The 20,530-nt window shown below is 29.6% G+C and overlaps 2 protein-coding genes across 2 annotated transcripts in view; one reads left to right on the top strand and one right to left on the bottom strand.

Annotated features, from left to right (window-relative positions):
* Positions 1 to 6,023: 6,023 nt before the first annotated feature.
* LOC148234014 (uncharacterized) lies at positions 6,024 to 14,323 on the bottom strand. Its single transcript, XM_088187542.1, has 2 exons — positions 14,030 to 14,323; positions 6,024 to 7,961 (listed from the first exon to the last, which is right to left on the bottom strand). Exon 2 carries the CDS (start codon positions 7,827 to 7,829, stop codon positions 6,801 to 6,803), a length of 1,029 nt encoding a protein of 342 aa, XP_088043668.1. The 5' UTR covers positions 7,830 to 7,961; positions 14,030 to 14,323; the 3' UTR covers positions 6,024 to 6,800.
* LOC148234013 (chymotrypsin-1-like) overlaps positions 14,173 to 20,530 on the top strand; it is a 35,031-nt gene continuing 28,673 nt past the window's right edge. The window contains exon 1 of the mRNA XM_088187544.1: positions 14,173 to 14,267. The gene's annotated coding sequence lies outside the window, so the exon portion shown is untranslated. The remainder of the gene's footprint in view (positions 14,268 to 20,530) is intronic.

Below are 20,530 nucleotides of genomic sequence, written 5' to 3'. Positions count from 1 at the left end.
AATTTGACTGATATTAATATTACCAAAACTCTCAATCGGCAAAAATCAGCCATGTATTAGGTTTGCATTTTTTAAGGTGCAGGTTGAATGAGTTAAAAATTAAAACTTGTAATACTTTTACTTGATTATATATCCTCCATCTTTTATTATAATTATTCTTTTATTATAATAATTGTTTTTATATCTGATTTAAAAAATATTTATAGATTTAGAAGGAATATTACTAACAAACTGTTTTATTTTTAAAGGCTGACTGTTTACATTAGTCTTGCTAATTGCGCAATAGATCAATTCTCTTGTTATCGAACAAGAGATCATCGATTCGATGGCTAAATTGGAACTCTAATTGCAACCATTAATTAATTAATTATTGGTAGTACAATTGTTGCTTTTAAAAAATGTTCTAATCTATTACAAATTCCTCTATATATACATACAGGTTTGACCATAATAATGGGGCACTCCAAAAAATGTGTTATATCTTAAAAAATATTGAAAATATAAATAAAAAACTGATTGTATAAAATGTTTGGCCACCCGTCCGCGACGTAATGGATGGCCACCCGCTTCGAAGAAGAAAAGAAAACTTAAATTCTGCCATCGCGAATCGGTGGTATTTATTTTTATTTTTTGTTTAAATGGATGCCCGAATGTTAATGAACCGAAAAATAACAAGATACGTGTTGACACAACGACAGGCTGAGTGCAATTAATCATCCAAACGCACCAATAAAAAAAAACGACATTAATTTCCGAATAACCTAAGATTACAATCAATGACATTCAAAAACCACAATGTTTTATTTGTGGTAAAGTTTTGGCGAATGAATCATTAAAGACTGCAAAATTAATTCGTCACTTAGAATCAAAACATCTAACCGTTAAAAATATACCTGTTGATTATTTTAAAAACATTTTACAGCATTAATCGCCCAATAAGTTTTAATGATAAATATTCAAGAGCAAAAAGCACATTAACTGCCATGGTTTTTTTGATATTGATTGATGTTTTTTATTCATTTTAAATTCATGTTAATATTTAAAATATTTAAATTGTTTTTTACAATTGTAATAAAATATTTAGTAAAATTTAAATATGCTTACATACCAATATTTTTTATATTTTTTTAAAATTTACATGCAATTTGTCTATACATAAACAATTAGTATTATTTTATTATGATATTGGCGTGTGAAGAAAACATCTCAGTGTACGCCTCTCCATATTTATTATTACAAAATCTAATTTATTTTATATAATACTAATTTATTTGGTTATACCTATTTACTATTTTACATGTCTCTCAGGTATGTCAGATTGCTAAATCGTTTAAGTTGTCTGGTGTCGTCATAATACAGTCAAATAGTTCAGTTCAATTTTGTTTGGGTAAGTCTTAGTCTGTTTCTGTATGTCGGTATATTTGTTCATTATTTTATCTTTTATGAATTCTATGTTAAGGTCGTTATGTATTACGTCATTCGGAACATATCAGGAAATGTCGACTATCATTCGTAGAACCTTGTTTTAGAATCTCTGGATGATGGCGATGGTGGAAGCACAAGCATTACCCCATAGTTGAATCCCGTATGTCCATACTGGTTTTATAATTGACTTGTACATTAGTAACTTGTTTTCCAGTGTCATCTGAGATATTCTTCCCATCGTCCAGTGTATTTTTCGAAGTTGAATTCCAAGTTGTTTTTATATAGTAAAGATATGCTTCCGCCATGTGAGCCTTCTGTCCAGATATACTTCCAAGTATTTGACCTCTTATTTTTGTTGTAACATTTTACTATTTAGTGAAACATTTCGTCAGGTATTTTTATTCAACGTGAACGTTACATGGGTTGATTTTGTCGTGTTTGCTTCCATTCTCCAAATTGTCATCCATTGTTCGACTTCTCTGGAGGTTTTCTGACGCTTTCAATGAGTCATGATGAGAGGCGATCACAGCTGTGACCTCCGCAAATGTCGCTATTGTTGCTGAACCTATCTTTGGAAGATCAGCTGTATAAATTAGGTAGAGTACCGGTTCTAATACACTTCCCTGTGGTACTCTGGACTTGATTTCTTTCAGTTCCGTGCACTCCGCGTTGACTTTCGCGCGAAAGTATCTATCTATTATGTAGGATTTATTATACTAATATTTTATAAAAAAAATTCGACAGGTTTACTTTTATCTTATAGAGCAGACTTTGTTTAAAACCTTATTACATCTGCTACTTTCCAGGACTAAGGAAAGTATTCCAGTCTTAATATGACGTTAAATATTATTGTAATAATTTTCATTCCTTTTTCCGACAATTCCATTACTAATTTTCCTGATGTTAAGTCAAATCCCGGCGCTTTTTTTGGATTTGTGTCTGTTAATATTATTTGTTTTATTTATTTTACTTTAAACCTCTTAATTATTGGACTCGCTTGAAAGGGTGGGGGTGCTTTAAGATAATCTGCAATTTCATATGCATCTATTGTAGTTTCTCTTGCAGTATCATATGGTGTGAATATCTTCTTTAAGTGAGCTGCAAAAGTGTCGGCCTTTTCAATATCACTTATATACCATTTATTGTTTTGGTTTCTAATTGGCGGCGAATAAGTTATGGGTTGTTTTAGCTTCTTCATAGCTTTCCACAGCATGTAGTCGTTTCTTTTTAAAGCTGACAAGTTCTTCAAGTAATTTTGCATTGAATTTTAAGTTGTATAATAGAGCCTTGAGTAATTTAACGGCTTTATTGATTTTTGTTTTGTCGCTTGGTAATCTTGATTGCTGCCATTTTTCGCATAGCTTTCGTTTTTCTGTTATTTTCTTTGTTAATATTACGGGGTGATTTTACATTTTTTATTTGTATTAAGATTGGGTGTGACTTTCCAAGCTGCTGTTTGAGTTATCTTTATTAGGTTTTGAACTGCTTGTTCTATTTCATCGTTGCTTTTCAAGGAAATGTTAAATTCGGTAATTTGGTCAAAGTTTTCTCTGAACAAATCCCAATCAGTTTTATAATTATATAAAGTCAGAGTTTGTTGTTTGCAGATTAAATTTGTTTGTAATTTTACTATTACACAAGATTTTGTCTTTCTTACTGGTTCTGGATGAAACTGAGTTGAGTAGATATTTTATGGACCTTACGATCAAATATATGACTTGAACTGGCCAAAAATTTTAAGTGAGATAGTGAAAATAAATTGTTTTAATATTCGGAGGAAAATTTAAAAATAAATATTCATTCAAAAACCCTTGAATTGATTTATACTATTTACTTTGATTAAAAAATCTAACCATGTAGAATTTTCTTAAGTATTCCAGTAACCGCTGCTTCAGCGGAAAAATATTTCAGTAATCTTAAGCTAGTTGAAAATGATTTAAGATCTTGAATGGTTCATGATAGACTGAGCAATTTGTGTATACTTTCGATAATTTTTTTATTATATATAGACAGAATTATAGACGATTTTGCTTCCCTAAATGCTATAGGAGGCTGTCAAATTATAAAAATAAAAATATAACTCAGTTAATGTTAGTTCTAGATCTAGGTCTTGGTCAGGAAGATAATGTAATCAAATTTTTCTAAAGACGTAACAAAAGCGCCTTTATAATAGGTAAATTGATGAAATTTATATTTTATTACAAAATTATAAAAATCTAAATTTTTGTGCAATATTTATACACAAATTTTATTTTATTTTTTCTTGATAATTTAGTTTTATCTACATAAAATTTAATTAAAATTATAAATACATATGTATGTATCTCATTTTTTTATACATATAGCGAAACGTTTATCAATACTATTTTTGAAGCGAAGAGTGCAAAATTCAGGCTTTGCCTCGGGCGCAGTTTTTTCAGCCAAATTCTAAGCAGCGCTGAGTAGCGACCAAATCGACCAAGAAGACCGAGGAAGCAGCCGCTCTATACTTTACATCAAACCGCAGACGATAACATCATCAATGTGTATTAAAAATATTTCTAAGTGAAAAAAATATATTTTAAATACTATTTTAACCATGTTAGATTGTATTTATTATTATTAAAAAAAAATAGTTTTACTTTTATTTGTATGTTTAATTTAAATAAAAGACACAAATATTTTGTAAATTTTTAATTTATTACTGATACCACTTTCGTCGTATTATTTATTATGTACATATATTTTATGCCACTTAACACATTATCTTCCAAAATCCCATCGCCTGTCTCTGTTGTTGTGACACATTTTTTTATGGTCATAAAAAACGATTCAATTGAAATATATTGAGCGTTTCAATACACTAACAATACAGCTGCACGTAATAACATTGAAATAAGCGCAAAATGACTTTTAAAGATACAATAATAATAAACACGCGTACAAATAAAAATATAACAAATTAAGTAATGCATGAAAAAAGAGATTCGCATCTATGAATAATAAATAATATAAAAATAAAACGATTAAAAAAAATCGCTCGAACAGAAAAGAAATACATAACGTTTTAAAAAATGTATATCACATTTTTATTAACATGTTAAATAACATAATATAAACAATAATATTTTATAATGTAAATGACTATATTAAAGATTAAAAATATTATTATGCTACTATATATTTACAAAATATGTAAGCAAGTCGCAGCATAAGAGATACGCAAGCGATTATAATTTACTTGTTAATATTATAAACAATGAGATCATTTATATGATTTAATAATGTACATCAATAAATTTAAGTGGGATAGTGCGCTTTTGAACATAAATATTTACAATGTATAGAGAGAGATACAAAAAATCAACCGATTACTTTATTAGGAATTTAAATTAAATTGTTTATTAATATTTATAATTTATTAGACTAGAAACTCGTTGAACCAAGTAATGTTTTAAAAGTAAAGGTTGTTTTTATTAATCCCTGCTCCGCTTCTAAATTTTTGACGATACAATGATTGAAAAATATTAGTATCGCTTGCATATACATATTAAAATGCCACACTCGCGCAAAAATATATTACATACATATAAGATGATTTTCATAAAATAAGAAAAGTAAATTATATTATTTTAGAGCATTGTTCCAAACAGGAATGCTTATGAGTTATAAAATATATGTACATACAGTGAATAATTAAATAAAAAAACGTAATCTAACAATAGTTATATGCTCTAGATATAAATAAATTAACGTGGAATAAATAACTAGGAAAACAATCAGTAATGTAAATGGCACTGATTTTATCATTTAATGACACCATAAATGCACACACATATCTCTTAAATATATATTTGAGAAACACCGGTTGACGTTGATTAAATTAATAACATATACGTTTACATAAATATATATGATTATTTTATTTTTAATTTTTAAGGGAATATAATAAAAATATTGAGAATCTTATAAAACATTTAAACAAAAATATGTTTTTTTTTAATTAAAATTTAAAAGGAAAAAATGTTTGCTGGCTTGGTCCAATTATTGAATGATACTAATCGATATAATAGCACAATAATATTGACGGATACATTGATGTTACTATATAACGTGTATCGTTTATTGTAAATAGATTTATATAAATTAATTAGCTTAGGAAACACTGACATATTATAAATATTCTTACATAGATCAATTCAAAAGTGACAATATTTATACTTATTAAATTTAAATGTATATAATATGTACTGACTTTTTGTCAGCATCCAACCGGTGGTTCACAAATTTTCTAAATTTATTTAACATTGAGATTGAAAAAACTCATAAGTGTTGCTTCTAATAAGTGCATATTATCAATATATTACAGCATTTACTCGATTTATATGTAAAAATATTTTAGAAAATAAATGTAATAATTTTTTAAAATACGTCGTTTTTCAACCCTTTTATTTTAATAAATAAATATTGTAAATATTAATTTGTGATCAAAATATGTATTGTATAAATAATATTAAGTAAAACGGAAAAAGATTTTAAAATGTATTGTTTTGAAATATAAAAAATAAAATAAATAAATGGGAAATTGAAAAAAAAAAAAAAAAACAAAAAACCCGAAATGGATTTTAAAATGTATTGTTTTGAGATATATTTTATCAGATTTGATATATACAATACGTAACATTTTAAAGATGATTGAAAAAATTAAAAGCAATTCATTTTAAATTATTAAAATTTAGCTATGTCTATTTTGATAGAAAACTTTCAAAGAAATCTCAAAACTTTAACACTCCGTTACTTGCGCTAGTTTTTACATTTAGCTTATTACGTATTTTAGTCTCTCAGACGCTACGAAAGTAACAAAGGGTTAAAGATGGTCAAAACAATTAAAAGATCTCTAAAAATTAATAATAATTTCAAATATTTTCTGACGTAGTTAGATTCTTTTGAAACTAGTTAGGAATTATTTTGTGTTTGTGTTCAAGATCATTTGAAAAGCCTATTGTTTAGATTTATAACTGATTTAGAAGAGGATATTTTATAACAATCTGAACAGTGATCTTCTGGCAAAACATATAGCTGAACAAAAATATTTTGGAAGTAATTAATTTTGAATTATTTAACCATTATTCAATAAAACATGACAAAATATAATCTGTGAATTTAGTATGAAATGTGTTTGCCAGAGCATTAAAACTCGCGTGCGGTGAGCTCATGCGTCATGAAATTTGCACAGATTATTACGTCTATAACTTATTTTTTAATATATTGTCAAAACGAGTGTTGAAAACTAATTATAAAAAAATATTTTTACATATACATCTTGTAGTGAAGCAATAGGTGCGTCCTTTGTCGTAATCAGTGGTTATTTATAATATTTTTAAAAGCGTTCGTGTTTAGTTGATCGTATATAGCATGGTGTCGGTAGATGCCTCGCGCTTGGGACGTACGGCATGCGTGCGCATATGACGCGTGATCATGTCGCGACGGCATGCGGCATAAGGGCACTGCGGACACTTGTAGGGCTTCTCGCCCGTGTGCGTCCTCATATGCGTCGACAAGTGGTCGCTCCTGGAGAATACTTGGCCGCAGGTGCGGCAGTTGTACGGCTTGACGCCCGTATGCAGTCTCATGTGCCTGGTGAGCATGTCGCTCCTGGCGAACCGCCTGTCGCAGATGTCACAGGCATACGACTTGGCTCCGGACTCGCCCGAGTGCCGGCTCTTGTGCCTGGAGGCCATGTGCTTGGCCAGCCTGTCCTGCAGGCTAAACATCTGGCCGCACAGAGGGCATACGTATGCGACGTCCGAGCCCGGGGGCATCTCCTCCACTACAGGCGACACCTCCAGGTTGTACCTGGAAGCGACGGACTCTTTGGTCGTGGGCGAAGCCACGTCTCCTTTCACGATGGGCACCGAGAAGCTTCCGTTGGAATGGAGCAGACCTAGAGGGAACATCTGCAGCGGCGACAGCAGCGAAAGGCGGAAAGGATTCATCGCCTGCCCGCTAGAGATCGATCCTCTCAAAGACAGATCCAGAGGAGTTTCTTGTGCGTTGAGTTCGGGAGCGCGCTCCTGAGCCGGCTCCTCGATCTTGATGGAAGAAGTCGGAGACAGATTCGAGTAGGGTGGAAACAGAAAAGGCGGTGGAAACGGAAACATGTCCTTCTGCAGAGACAGGGATTGGAGTTGCGTCAAGACGTTAGCGGGCTCTTCGGGCTCCGACTTGAAACTCTTCTGCTCGCCCTGCAAGAAACAATTTTCTTTGGTATTGTTGTTGTTGTTGTGGATCTCGGCCTGCTGGGCGGCTTGCGTAGACAGCTCGTCCAAGACGTGGCTGAGCCGCTTCTTCTTCCTCTTGTTCTTGCCCATCCTGGACGCGTTGGCACAGTTCAACTCACTTTTGTAACTCTCTAGGATGGACATGATCAGTGTTCGGCGAAAGCACAAATTAGACGACTGATATGCAGCGAATTATCTCAGTATTTTCAATATTTCCAGTGAGATCTCAAAGGAGCAGTTAACCGCCGTTCCATTGCTTTGCGTCCGAAATTTGATCTGAAAAAGTAAAAAAAAAACAGTGTTAAATTTATAATATGCAAAAATATTTATTTAAAAAATATTAATAGTAAATTTTACACAACATTAATACAATACCGGTAAAAAAATCTCACCGGCCGTTCAAATCTTTCAGCGAAAAATTTAGTTTAATTTAACATGTTCGATATTTTTGTATATGCGCGACGTGTCAACATAAAAAGAATATATTTGTATTATCTCAGGCAAGTTCAACGGTACCTAGCAGTTACCAGTAATTCTGTTATGTAACAAAGAAAAGACTGCACTTTTTATGATAGGGATAGCTGGCGAAGTGAAAACAAAATCAAAGCCGTCGTCGTCGCAGTGGAAACGGTCGTTGCCGAGCGTTTTTTGACTTCTGAGAAGTAATAATTGTTTTTGCGCCCACCTATTGACCAAAATTCAGTTTGAGTATACTTGAATCAACCCTCTTATATCAGAAGTCTATAGTAATATCGGTAAAGATAGCTATCATATTTTAAAACATAGTGTAATATCTATGTGCAGACAAACTAGTTAATAAGTTTGTCTGTACTTCTTCTGCTTATTTTCCCTTGAAAGAAGAGTTGGCTTAGTTTGTAATCTTGCCTTGACCTAATGAAAGTTCTAAGACTATAATTCAGGAGTGGCCAACCCAAATGATCTTGCGGGCCACTTTGGAAATGCATCGTATCTCCGCGGGCCACATATAAAATTATATATCCCCATATTAGATTTAGATACACTAAAAACATTTTTTTAAGTGAAAAATTGAAACATAATGAGTTATTATTATTGTGCTTATTATTATTCTTACATGTAAACATAGATAATATATTAATACTATTATATAATAATATAATATTATTTTAAAATCAATTGTATAATTCATTTATTCTTGTATTATATTATATAGAGATGTTTATAGAATTAATACAATATTTAAAATACAGTTTTCTTATGTTTTTTTGTTTATAATGTCGTAATTTTTTTCCATCGTGCCGTGCCCGTGTTATCGTTTCAACAAAATGGCTTTCATATAAGCTAAAAAATCATCAACCAATAAAAATAAAAAGGGATGAGAAATATATGGGAAGAAAATGTAGTGTTTTTTTTCTGTACATGTGCAGAAGTTGTGAAATTCGTTAAAATAAAATATCCCTCAAAAAAAATTAGTGAAATAATAAAAATAAATATAAAGGGGGATATAGTGTAGTTTATAAGTGTAATTGTGAAAATAATTGAGTTCGTGACAGTGTAATAGTACGCAGAAAATGGACGACGAAAATTTTGGTGAGTGCGAATTATATTATATTATAAATAGTTTTTTTTATAAATCATTTATACAAAAAAATAAAATAGCGTTTAAACCTACGTATTATTAAATTAAATGGTTCGTGGTTTGTAATTATTTTTACCATTTTCAATTTACACAAAATATTAGGAATGAAAACGCTTATTTATTCGTTCATGATTTTATTTTTCAAATATTTTACTTAATGACGGCAATAAACTAATAGGGTAATATTTTATCCAAATTGTAGCTTTTTCACATGGTTTACTAATCAGGTGGTTTAATAATCATTGCGGTTTTTTAAATGGTGAGGAAATATCAAAATAATAAACAATCGGTAAAAATATACTATTTCTTAAAAGTTCTTTGATTACTGTGTTATCTAATTTATCTATTACATATACCGTAACGATTTTACTTTTTAATTTTGTAATATTATACAAAATTTTAGATGGGAAATCTTTGTTAATTGATTTGTTTCTATTTATATTGATTGAATTGATTTTATGTTTATATAGCCAAATAATTTTGCCCCTGAAATGTATTTCTGTTTAAGGAGTGTAACATGAAATAATATTTTTTAGATAAAATAAATAGTTATGGTTCATACATTTTATAAAAAAAATCACGTGCCCAAATAGGCGACGACTTTTTACAATTTATTTTTTAGTAAAATATATTTTTTATTTGATATTATGTAGAAATAATAGTATACTAATATCTCTCAATGCATATAGTATTTTTTTACTAGTATCTCAATATTTTTTAAATGAAAGAAAACGCATGACGCAGGACTGAGTCCACGGGCGTTAAGCAGTCTTAAGATATAATTTTAAATAAAAATTGCCCAGAATGGATCTGCTAGTAAGAAACATATGTCTAATCCGTGTGGATAAAGGACTCCAAAGGGTTTAGATCATGTTACTATCAGTGGAAATTGTGAATAAGGGTGTTTTGTGGAGAAAAGCGCAGTGCGGCGCGTGGGTGTCAGTCCATCATGTCCACCCGCAGTGCGGTTCTCGATGCGGAGGACCAATGTTTCCAAACTTGTGCAACCACTGGTTCCACAATGCACACGCGCGCTTATCTGCCTTCGTCCTTAGCCCACCCCCCGAACTCCCGGAGATCAACAGGTATCGCTTGAGCACACGGCGCTTAAGAATAAGCTGAAAGAATAAAAATAATCGCAGAGGAGTACATAGATCTGTCTGGGATTACTGCAGGTGTATGTATAATACTGAACATCAAAGGATGTGTTAGAAGTACATAGAATAATTCCTCTGTTTGAAGCTTAGTTTTTCTCTAAATAAAATAAACAATGTAGCTGTAGAATTGCAAAGATATATAGTATGTAAAAGATATTTCATATTCTTTATGTTAATCGAATTAGGTTTTATTTTTAATTTTGATAGTCTATTGGATTTAATATGAAAAGAAGCAAGTGAGATAATTTTTTGTACGAGTTAAAAATGGGGATTAAGCAACATAAATTATTCGTAAATTAAATAATTATTTTAGTGTTAATCATGTTAAGAAACAAATTTACAAATATTTTGAAAAATAAAATGCAATGTGAAATTAATGTGTAAAATTAAGATGCCAGTTATCTAGAGTAAATCAAAAAATCGCACTGATTGGCAAATTTAACTTACATTAAAATAAAAAAAGACCAATAAAACATGATTTTTCTTAACTTAAAATCTAAGATTGTATATTAAAATCCTTCAAGTCTCTCGCTACTTATACGTTTTTAAAGTAGCTCATTTGCCTATTAAATTTATAGAGCACTGCTCTAAATTAAAAGCATAAAAATGCTGTTAAAATTATATCGACAATATATATTTTACATTTAAATCTTACAGTTCCAACAGTATCACATAAATGAGATGATTATTTTTTATCAGTTAGAATATTACTCATTAGAATCTGCAATAATATGTGTATTGCTAAAAAAAATTAAAATTGACGTAAAAATATTGTTGAATGAAATTTTGAAACATTAGTGAGGTGAGCGAGGCACTCAGGTGTACATTGGAAAATTAATTGAAAAACTTTAAAATCGAAAGAGTTGCTGGGGAAAAAATACTACATAAACTTCTGGTCAAAAATATGACAATAGGGCAAACATGTCTGGTGTTGATAAAGGTGAACAAGCCATATTTAATCGGTGGAATTTGCAAGCCATGTTTGACCCTTGTGTGGCTCAGTCTTATTTTTATTATTCTTTTGACGTGGATTTTTGACTTCTGAGAAGGGATAATTGTTGTTTGCGTTCTCCTATTGGTAAAAATTTGGTTTAGAGATGCTTCATTCTATTCTCAGTTATTATAATCCATAATATTGTCATAAAAGATTTACGTTTAAACGTTACATAACCGGGCTTATGTAATTTCTTCATTTACATAAAGCAGTTTATGATTTAATGATATTATCGAAAATATCAATTTTATCGATTGAGCGTTATTTTACAAAAGCGATTTATTTTAATAAAATAATTGATGAATTTTCCTCAAAAAAAAAAAAAAAAAACACTAAAAATATAAATTTTAACGATATTATTCTGTTTCTTTTGTAATATTTTCTTTTATTTTGAGCAACTGAAAAATTGTAGATTAAATAACTGAAAATTGTATGATATTCTAATTGATTTTACGTGACGATCTTAGATATGTTTATATCCAATTCTTTTGCTGTAGACTGTTCAACAAAATAAGTTGAAAAAATAATCTGGTAACTTTATAAAATATAATTTAACTTGGTGTGATTTTATTTTTAATAATACTCCAAAACAATATATTTTTACAAATATTGTAAGATTTTTCTATACGATAAATCTATTTTGTAGCCAAATTTGTGTAATATATTATTATTCTTAATTTACACTTATCACAAGTACAACTAAATTACATAAAGGCGCAAATTTGTCCTTTTGTTTCAGGTGATAAAATGTCTTGTCCCAGCTTTTATGAAAAGCTATAATTTTATATTGGTTTATGGTAAAAAACAATAATTTAAGTTAATGCATTCTAAATTTGGATAAACTATTTTTTGACAGCGGTTAATTACCATCGTATTTTTTATTTATATATATACAATAAAATATTAGCAAATCCAATGAATAGCAATGAAAGAGTTGAGCCTGAAATATCCTTAGAATCTAAGGAGCTAATCGAACTATTTCTATTGTTTTTTACTAACTATACTGATAGCATAACAGGTAAAACCAATTTTAGTAAAATTATTCAATAAATGTTTGAAAAAGGAAATATTCTTTGGTTGTCTAAAAATTGCTAAAATAACTCTCTTATATAAAGCTGACGATAAGAGTATCACTGACGATTATTTTCATCAAATAATTTTGAATCAATTCTAGTCAGTAGGATGAATGAATTTTTAAGAAACATAATTTCTTATCACATTTACAATAGGGATTTAGAAACAAATCCAATAGAAAATATGCAGCTTTTGATTTAATTGACGAAATACAACAAAATATAAACGATAAAAATTCAGAATTATTTATAGACTTAAAAAAGCTTTTGACATAGTAGACCACAATATATTATTAGAGAAATTAAAACATGTTGGAATAGTAGGACCAATGCTAAATTTATTAAAAAAGTTATTTAAATAATAGACAAGCAGTTGTAATAAATGGTACACAAAGCGAATGTGAGGTGGTGAAGTGTGGAATTCCACAGGCTTCTATTTTACGTTTATTATTTAATATATACGTAAATGATGTAAACTTGTAGGAGAAAATTAACTGTATGCTGATGGTTCAGTGCTAATATATAACTCTAAAAGCTTATTTTATTATTATTATTATTATTATGGACGAGATTAAAGAAATTATTAATAAAAAAAAACAAGTATATGATATTTAATGAACCCTAAATTGTTCAATAATTACAAAAAGTGATGAAATAAAAATTTTATGTATACTTTTAGACAAAATTTTAAATTTTTATTACCATATTAATTATGATGTCAAAAATTTCACACAGGTTTCAAAATATATTATCGAATAAAATTAGATTAAACATTTATTATGCACATATTCATAGTCCTCTAATAGTTTTGCGTTTGGAGATTTACAAGTAGTCTTAAATTAAAATCACTTCAGGTTATTCAAAATAGTGTTATGAAAAATTGTTAAATTTGTCTTTCGATGCTCACACAAAAGACATATATATGAAAATTAAAATTAAGTTAATAAATAACACATATATTATATCACTATATAACTGTAATTTTTCTTTTTCTTTAATATGCTTCTTATTTTTTTTATTTGTTATTTTAAAATTGAATAATTAATATTATTTTTTTCTAAATGTATACGTATTAAATTTATAATTTAAATGTATCAAATTGTAACTGCAGAATGAGTTATTTCTTACTCATACGGAATAACGTAAATAAAATAATAAAAAAAATAGTTCACTAAAGCACACTAGCAATACATACTAAATTATTAGAGCAGAATTTTATAAAAACCTTAAAAACCACATAAAAGTTTAATTTGATTTACTTGATTCTATTATATATTCACATGGCAGATTTCTTAAAATTATTTTATGAGCTTAGTGAATATCGAAAAAATTTTCACTGCGCCTCATTATGTTTTTATTGTGTATTTAACATTAGCCTAAGTATTTATAACACACTAGTCTGTGTATGGATAACTTTTTTATGGTTTTTAATCAGCGGATGTACTATTAATTAAAGTTGAATCAAGCACCTTTTGGGCCGCAAAAAGTCGATTCATACTCACTTTTTCGCCGCTTGAAGCGAGCCGACTCACTCAAACACATCTTTGGCACATGACACGCGCGAAGCACCGTCGTTTGTTTGTTATACATAAGTTTTTCTTTTTTAGTTGATGGTCGTCGTACTCGACTTACGTCGCTGTCTCTCGACATACGACGCCGGCATCTCTGGCCGGAGGGCCGAAACTCGGGCCGCAGACGCAGGGGCGCCCAATCCGCTGGAGCGGCCCGATAGCTCTCGCGGTGAGTCGAGTGGCGTGGGCGGCGTGGACTAACCGTGCGAGACCACGAACGCCACTGGCCCTGCGAGCCCTCCTACTCCTCCTCCTCCTCTTTCGCCGCTGCCCTCTCCCTCCCGCCGCTCGTTCGGCAGCGGACACCTGCGCCACCCGCGCCACAAAAAATTAACTGTTCATGTGAGCCGCGCGGACCAGTTTGTTGTGTCGCGGGACACGGTCACTTGTTGCGCCTGAGGCGAACTGGGATGGCCTGGACAGTGGCGCAGCTACGCCGTGAAAAACACTATTTTTTTGCAAAAGCGTTTTTCTCAACCTTCACTTAGACATAAATCTTAGGGGTGCTTCACTCTAAAATATCCCTTTAAGTGTCTTTCTATATCACTATCTTAAATAAGGGGGTAATGCTCTTTCTAAACCACTGCCGGACGTTCTTCTGCTAAGATATGATTCATGTGAACTTCAACATCTTTCACTTTGTCTACCAAATTGCACTGTAGATTTCTACTTCTTATAGATAGACAAAAAACACACTAGCCTTATCATTCTCATTCTTAAAAGCGAGTTCAAGTCGTGCCTGAAAAGAACCTTCTTCCTGACTTTCTCGATCCTGCCTTTTATCTCTAGTGTGTGGTCTCAATATTTGTTTAAATATATATACATATTTTCTTCGAGACGTCGATTTATCTATTTTGTGTTTGCGTTTATTTTAGACCGTATTTTAAAGGCTTTAATTAATTAATGAAACCACTCAAGACTATCTGCTATGTATGTATCAACGAATCGCAAATTATCAAGGAGATTCCATTTATCCATTCGTCTGTGTTCAGCGACGCTTCGTCAAACCTATTTTCTATATAAATGTTAAAAATCAGAGGAAATATAATACAACTTTGTCTTACTCCTTGTTGTATTTGTCTATTTTATCTTTTCTTATAGATTTTAATATATTAATCATTCTCTCTTATGTACTTGTCAAACGCCTTCTCAAAGTCAACGCAGTATTAAAATATAAATTCTAAGAATAGCTTCCCAAGTTCCCGAACTTATGCTGAAACAATCTGATTTGAAGTTTTATCTTCTAGTATATATTTTGTCATGAATATTACGTAAGAACGTCTTCGAAACATAGTTAATTATTTAACCTTTTTGGTATTCTAATAAACTGTAACCAATCGAATAGTATAATATTTTTATTATAAATTGCACTGAATAACTTAGGTAACATTTATTTATTTATAATGAGACCTGTCGCTTTTTTGTTTTTTCCTTTTGTGATTACTTTTAATAATCGATGGATGAAGAAGCAATCATTTGTAAAGAGCTCTTTAACCATTTGACCGCAGATGACACCTATAGAAGTCATCAAGAAAATCGCCAGTATGCATTGCGCACCTAAATGTGTCATGAACCTTTGAGCCTTGTAATATGTTTTTTTGTAATTGAAAGTTAAAAAAGCACAATATCTATCGCGGTGAAAGGGTTAACGGTTCAGTGATTATTGCAAAATATAAACAGGCGTAAACCCAAACTTGCCATCTCTTTCTAAATTATGAATAATGATGAAATGGATAGCTCTCGAACTGACTGTGAATGTAAATAGAGCTATTAAACTATATTATAAAGTACAAGATGATCCAATTCATTTTTATTATGTTGGCAGCACTGTAAATCGGACAGCTGTTAATAATTACACGCGTTCAGTGTCAAATGTTAATTTGGAGCTTATAGTAGGGGCGGGGCGTAAACCCAAACTTCTTGAATTCTGAATTAGTGAAACGAAACAAACTGTTTGCGTTAATGCGCTTATAAAGCAGTTTCTAACCAAGTTTATAAACAACTAGAAGTAAAGATTAATTTAATTTAATAAACGTTTTAAATCATTAAATCATAAGAAATATGTTTCGGAAACGAATTGAACTTGTTACATTTTTAAGTTCGTATTACTTTGGTGAAACGTATGCTTTAATACAATACGTTGACTAAAAACATTTCAGTATTAAAAATAATCTTATGCTTGACATAGAAAAAGTATCAGGACAAATACGTCACACATCTAAACTATAAATTTATACAAAAGGCAATACTTTTAAAGAAAGCATATTATGCTTCTTAAAAAATATGAAAATATAAAATATTTGTGGCAATGTGTTATTATTTGATTACTTAAAAATAATAAAATTTAGCTCAAAAATAGATTTTCTATCAAGTAATTTTATATATAGAATTAAAGTGTGATTAAGTAATAGCTCAATGGATATTAGATTTTCATATTATCTGTAATGGTTTTTGTTATTTTACTTTATTTAATTTTATACATTTCAACTAACCTGAAAAGCGAGAAATGTTTTTTTTTTTATTTTAATTTTACAATAAACGTTTTAAACTGGTTTCTATTAATACTGGAATTCGGATTTGTATAAACTTAAAATTTTATCTTTTACTGATTTTTTTAATTATACTCGTGTCTCTAAAACATCTAAATAATTCGTGTTTATATTTCTTAAGAATATATACTTATGGCAGATGAAAATACTGATTTATTTTTAAATTAGATTTTTTGTAATATATTTGTGCTTAATATATAGTTTAGTTTTGAAAAAGTTAAGTGATTTATTATATAGTAAATTACATTTGTAATACAATTTAATTGTTGTCATTGTATTAAATTTGATTGAAAAAATATGTGTAGAGACGAGTTATAGGAGTTGATTCAAGACATTAATAAAAATGTATAACTTAAATTTTAAAATATACTAGCTTCTCAAACTATAATTTATGGTGCAAAAAATATTTACATTAATAAACTTTAGTTTTCATTTTAATCATTATCTGAATTAAATAAATAAAGTTAACAATTCACGCTTTTAGAAACTTTTAAGCTGAAAAATTACTGTAATATAAAAATAATGTAAAAATACAGGGAATAGTCACATAGTCACATTTCACAAACGGTATAGTTATATATATAAAATTTAAAAAGTACCATATATAAAATATATTAGAAATACGTATAAATACATATTTCTAATATGCAAAAAAATAAAAGTTTTGCAACAATTTCTAAATTGATAATTTTATTTTTTGCAAATAAAATATAAATACTTAAATATATAATTAGATTTATCTTGTATTAAATATTTTTTTTTGTTTTATAAATAATATAATAATGTCTGATTATATCTTAATATTTATTTATTTAACATGCAATGTGTTACAACAATGTAAACACAATCAACAACTACTAAATAAGTAGTGCGAACTGAAATCAATGTCTATAAATCAGTTACATATATTTAATAAATAATAAAATATCATTAGAATTTACAATTACTATGCACGACCTAGCTAAATTTTATTTTAATCTGTGTGATTAAGAAAATCTAACTTGTGATGATCGATCGAAAATATAATTTAATAATACATATAAATTCCACATGAAAAAATATCAGGATTCGAACTAAGGTCTTTTATGAATTAGTCACTGATTTATATTTCTGGATATTCCGTTGTAACCTGACATGCGTAAGCGCAAAGTGTTACAACCGGGTAAATCTGTAGTTAATCAGACATAATGAATCAAATTATCTTATATTTTTGGCAAATTAAATGCTGTGATTTATACATAAAATATGTACGCGGTTAATGGCGGTTATGATATATTGTCGCAATGTAAATAAAGAATACAAAATGGCCGATAAGAGCAATGTCAGTACAGTAGACCTCCGATTAACCTGCACTAAAATAAAATGTGGCACAAAAACACGAACTAATAATTATAATAAAATATTAGCAATACTATTTTGTAATAAAAAAATAATTAAGCAATTTAACCACTGTAACCCACCCTTCCCTATGCAGCGGTATAAAAATATGCAGACGTTGTAAAACATTTAAAAATATTTGTATTAATTTAATTTTTAAGAAAAAAATGCTATGATAATTTTTTCGAAAAATTTGCTGATTCACAAAATATATTTTTTTGATTTAAATCGGGCATGACCGAGAAAGGGTTAAAGTTTGATATCATATTATAGTGATTTTATTATTTTAAAATTTATTGAATATAATGTCAAAATTAAAAAAAATATTATATCCGAATATTTTATAGTTACGACTTGATTCGTTTTTATTATATTGCTAATATTTATTTTCATGTTAATGTTGTGTTATTTGCTGTAAGACTATTTAAATCGATACATTGTCTCTAGTATACCTTGTGTCAATTATAATTATTTTATTTCACTAGACTCGTGATCCTATTATAAACAATTATGTTATAGATAGTCATAGTATTGAATAAGTTAAATTTATGCTAGACCTAGAAATACTATTTGATAATAAACATGTATGTTCATTTTATATAAGCATCCTATGAATTCTGCTACTTATTCAAAATTGGTATCTATACACACAATCTGATTAATAGATTTCGAAGTCAAATGAAATATAACTCACTAAATTAATACATGTATGTATAATCAATTACTAGAACGCGTATAAAATAAACTCTTTAGATGTATTGTTTATGCACGCTAGATAGTACACGCGTCAAAAAAAAATTATTTCATATCGATAATAATAATTTCAATTACCGTGTGAATTCCGCATTCTCGAGATTACATCAGCTTGAAAATCGATGCGGTTGGATGTTTTTAGTAACGGTTACTTATCTAGTATTATTTAGTTTTGCAAGATAAGGTAGATTGTATATTTTGCAAGTTAGTCGTCGGATGCATATAATGAGACGTTCCGAGTGGAAAGGGTTAACAAGCGAGACGTTCGGGAAGAGAAGAAGAAGAAGAATACAGACGGCCAGATTCCGATCGGGCGAGTCTTCCTATTCCACGACCAAGATCCTCCCGCGAGGTTGATTTATATAACTATTAGCCGCAGTCTCCCGCTCCAAATATCCAAGCGATGCGACAGTCCATTGTGCGTTTTTATTTGCATGCCGTAGCTCCAACTGCCGCTGCAACTGTTGCAGATGCACATCCAAAATAGCAGCGAATTCCTTCGTTCGGAACTCGATAACGATGGGTGTATGAGTGCGCTGAAGCGGACTTGTGCCCGTGACACTGCGGTAGTTACAGAAACATCCCACGCCAAAAAATAGGGAACAGACTTTCATATTTTTCCTATAGAAGATAACTTAATATTTTCTAAAACTAAATACGGTTTGGTATTGAAAGATAACTAATATAATAATAAAAATAAAGTTTAATGTTATGAACACAACAAAAATTCATCAATCCATTCTCAATTTATTTTTAAAACTATCAAAGTTAAAATAAATAATTTTTGTGGGGTAGGATAAGGCTAAGAATTTAAAACTAATTATATAATTTTTTTGTGTCGAAACATATAATAGATGGGGGGAGAGGGACAAATTCCCGGGGCTCGTTCTTCTTGAGGAGCCCAGCTCCTAAAAAAAATAAAAACCGACCTCAAATAATGAATCTGAACTAAACTACAGTTGTTTGAGATGTTTCTATATACTGAAGTTGTTCAGGTATAAGTTATTTTAATCCTTTTTAATACATATTACACAAGTAATAAATGGAGCGGAACATTGCCTTCAAAAGCACCCACTTTCTATGTAGTATTTTCACAATAAACATTATTCAAAGGGACAGATTGTAGTTTTTGACGCGGCTTCGTTTGTGCTAAAAATTTTTAGCAAATTATTGTTGACTTTATGGCTTTTTGAACGTTTAAAAATATTAGACATGAGAGAAAATACTTAACGAATTTAAATTAGTAGCAGTAAATTTAGGTATTCGATCTGAATTTTGAGATCGAATAAATAAATAATGTGTTTATTCCTAAAATAACATCTACAAAAAACAGTTTCGAATCTATTCCAAAAATATTTTTTTAAATATTTAATTTGAGTAGAATCATATTAGAATACATTTTCACCGGTAAGTATATATTTTTACCAGTGAAAATATTAATTATCTGGCAGTTGCTAGTATCATTATATATTTACATCCGATGTATAAATATATTTTTTGGTAAAGTTATATTTTCACTAGTCCAAATACATATTCACTATTAGATATATATTTCTACTAGCGAAAATATGGTTTAAGTGATAAGCACTAATATTATACTCTAAAATGTCTATGAAACTCAATTTGACAGTTGCGATGTGTCCATTTGCTGTTTAAACCGAAACCTTACCTAATGAAAGTTCTAAAACTAATTACAGTTTTAGAATTCTCATTAGGTCAAGTCCAAAATATCAACTAAGCCAACTCATCAGAA

The sequence above is a fragment of the Plectrocnemia conspersa genome, unplaced genomic scaffold, assembly GCF_051122295.1.
Source record: "Plectrocnemia conspersa isolate PC_06_02 unplaced genomic scaffold, ASM5112229v1 ptg000006l, whole genome shotgun sequence".
In the NCBI taxonomy this organism is placed as follows: Eukaryota; Metazoa; Arthropoda; class Insecta; order Trichoptera; family Polycentropodidae; genus Plectrocnemia; species Plectrocnemia conspersa.
The sequence above is the reverse complement of the archived record's forward strand: the minus strand, read 5'-3'. Positions and strand labels throughout refer to the sequence as shown.

Excerpts from the sequence above, each read along its gene's own strand:
- LOC148234014 (XM_088187542.1), bottom strand. The coding sequence starts at position 7,829 with ATGTCCATCCTAGAGAGTTACAAAAGTGAGTTGAACTGTGCCAACGCG.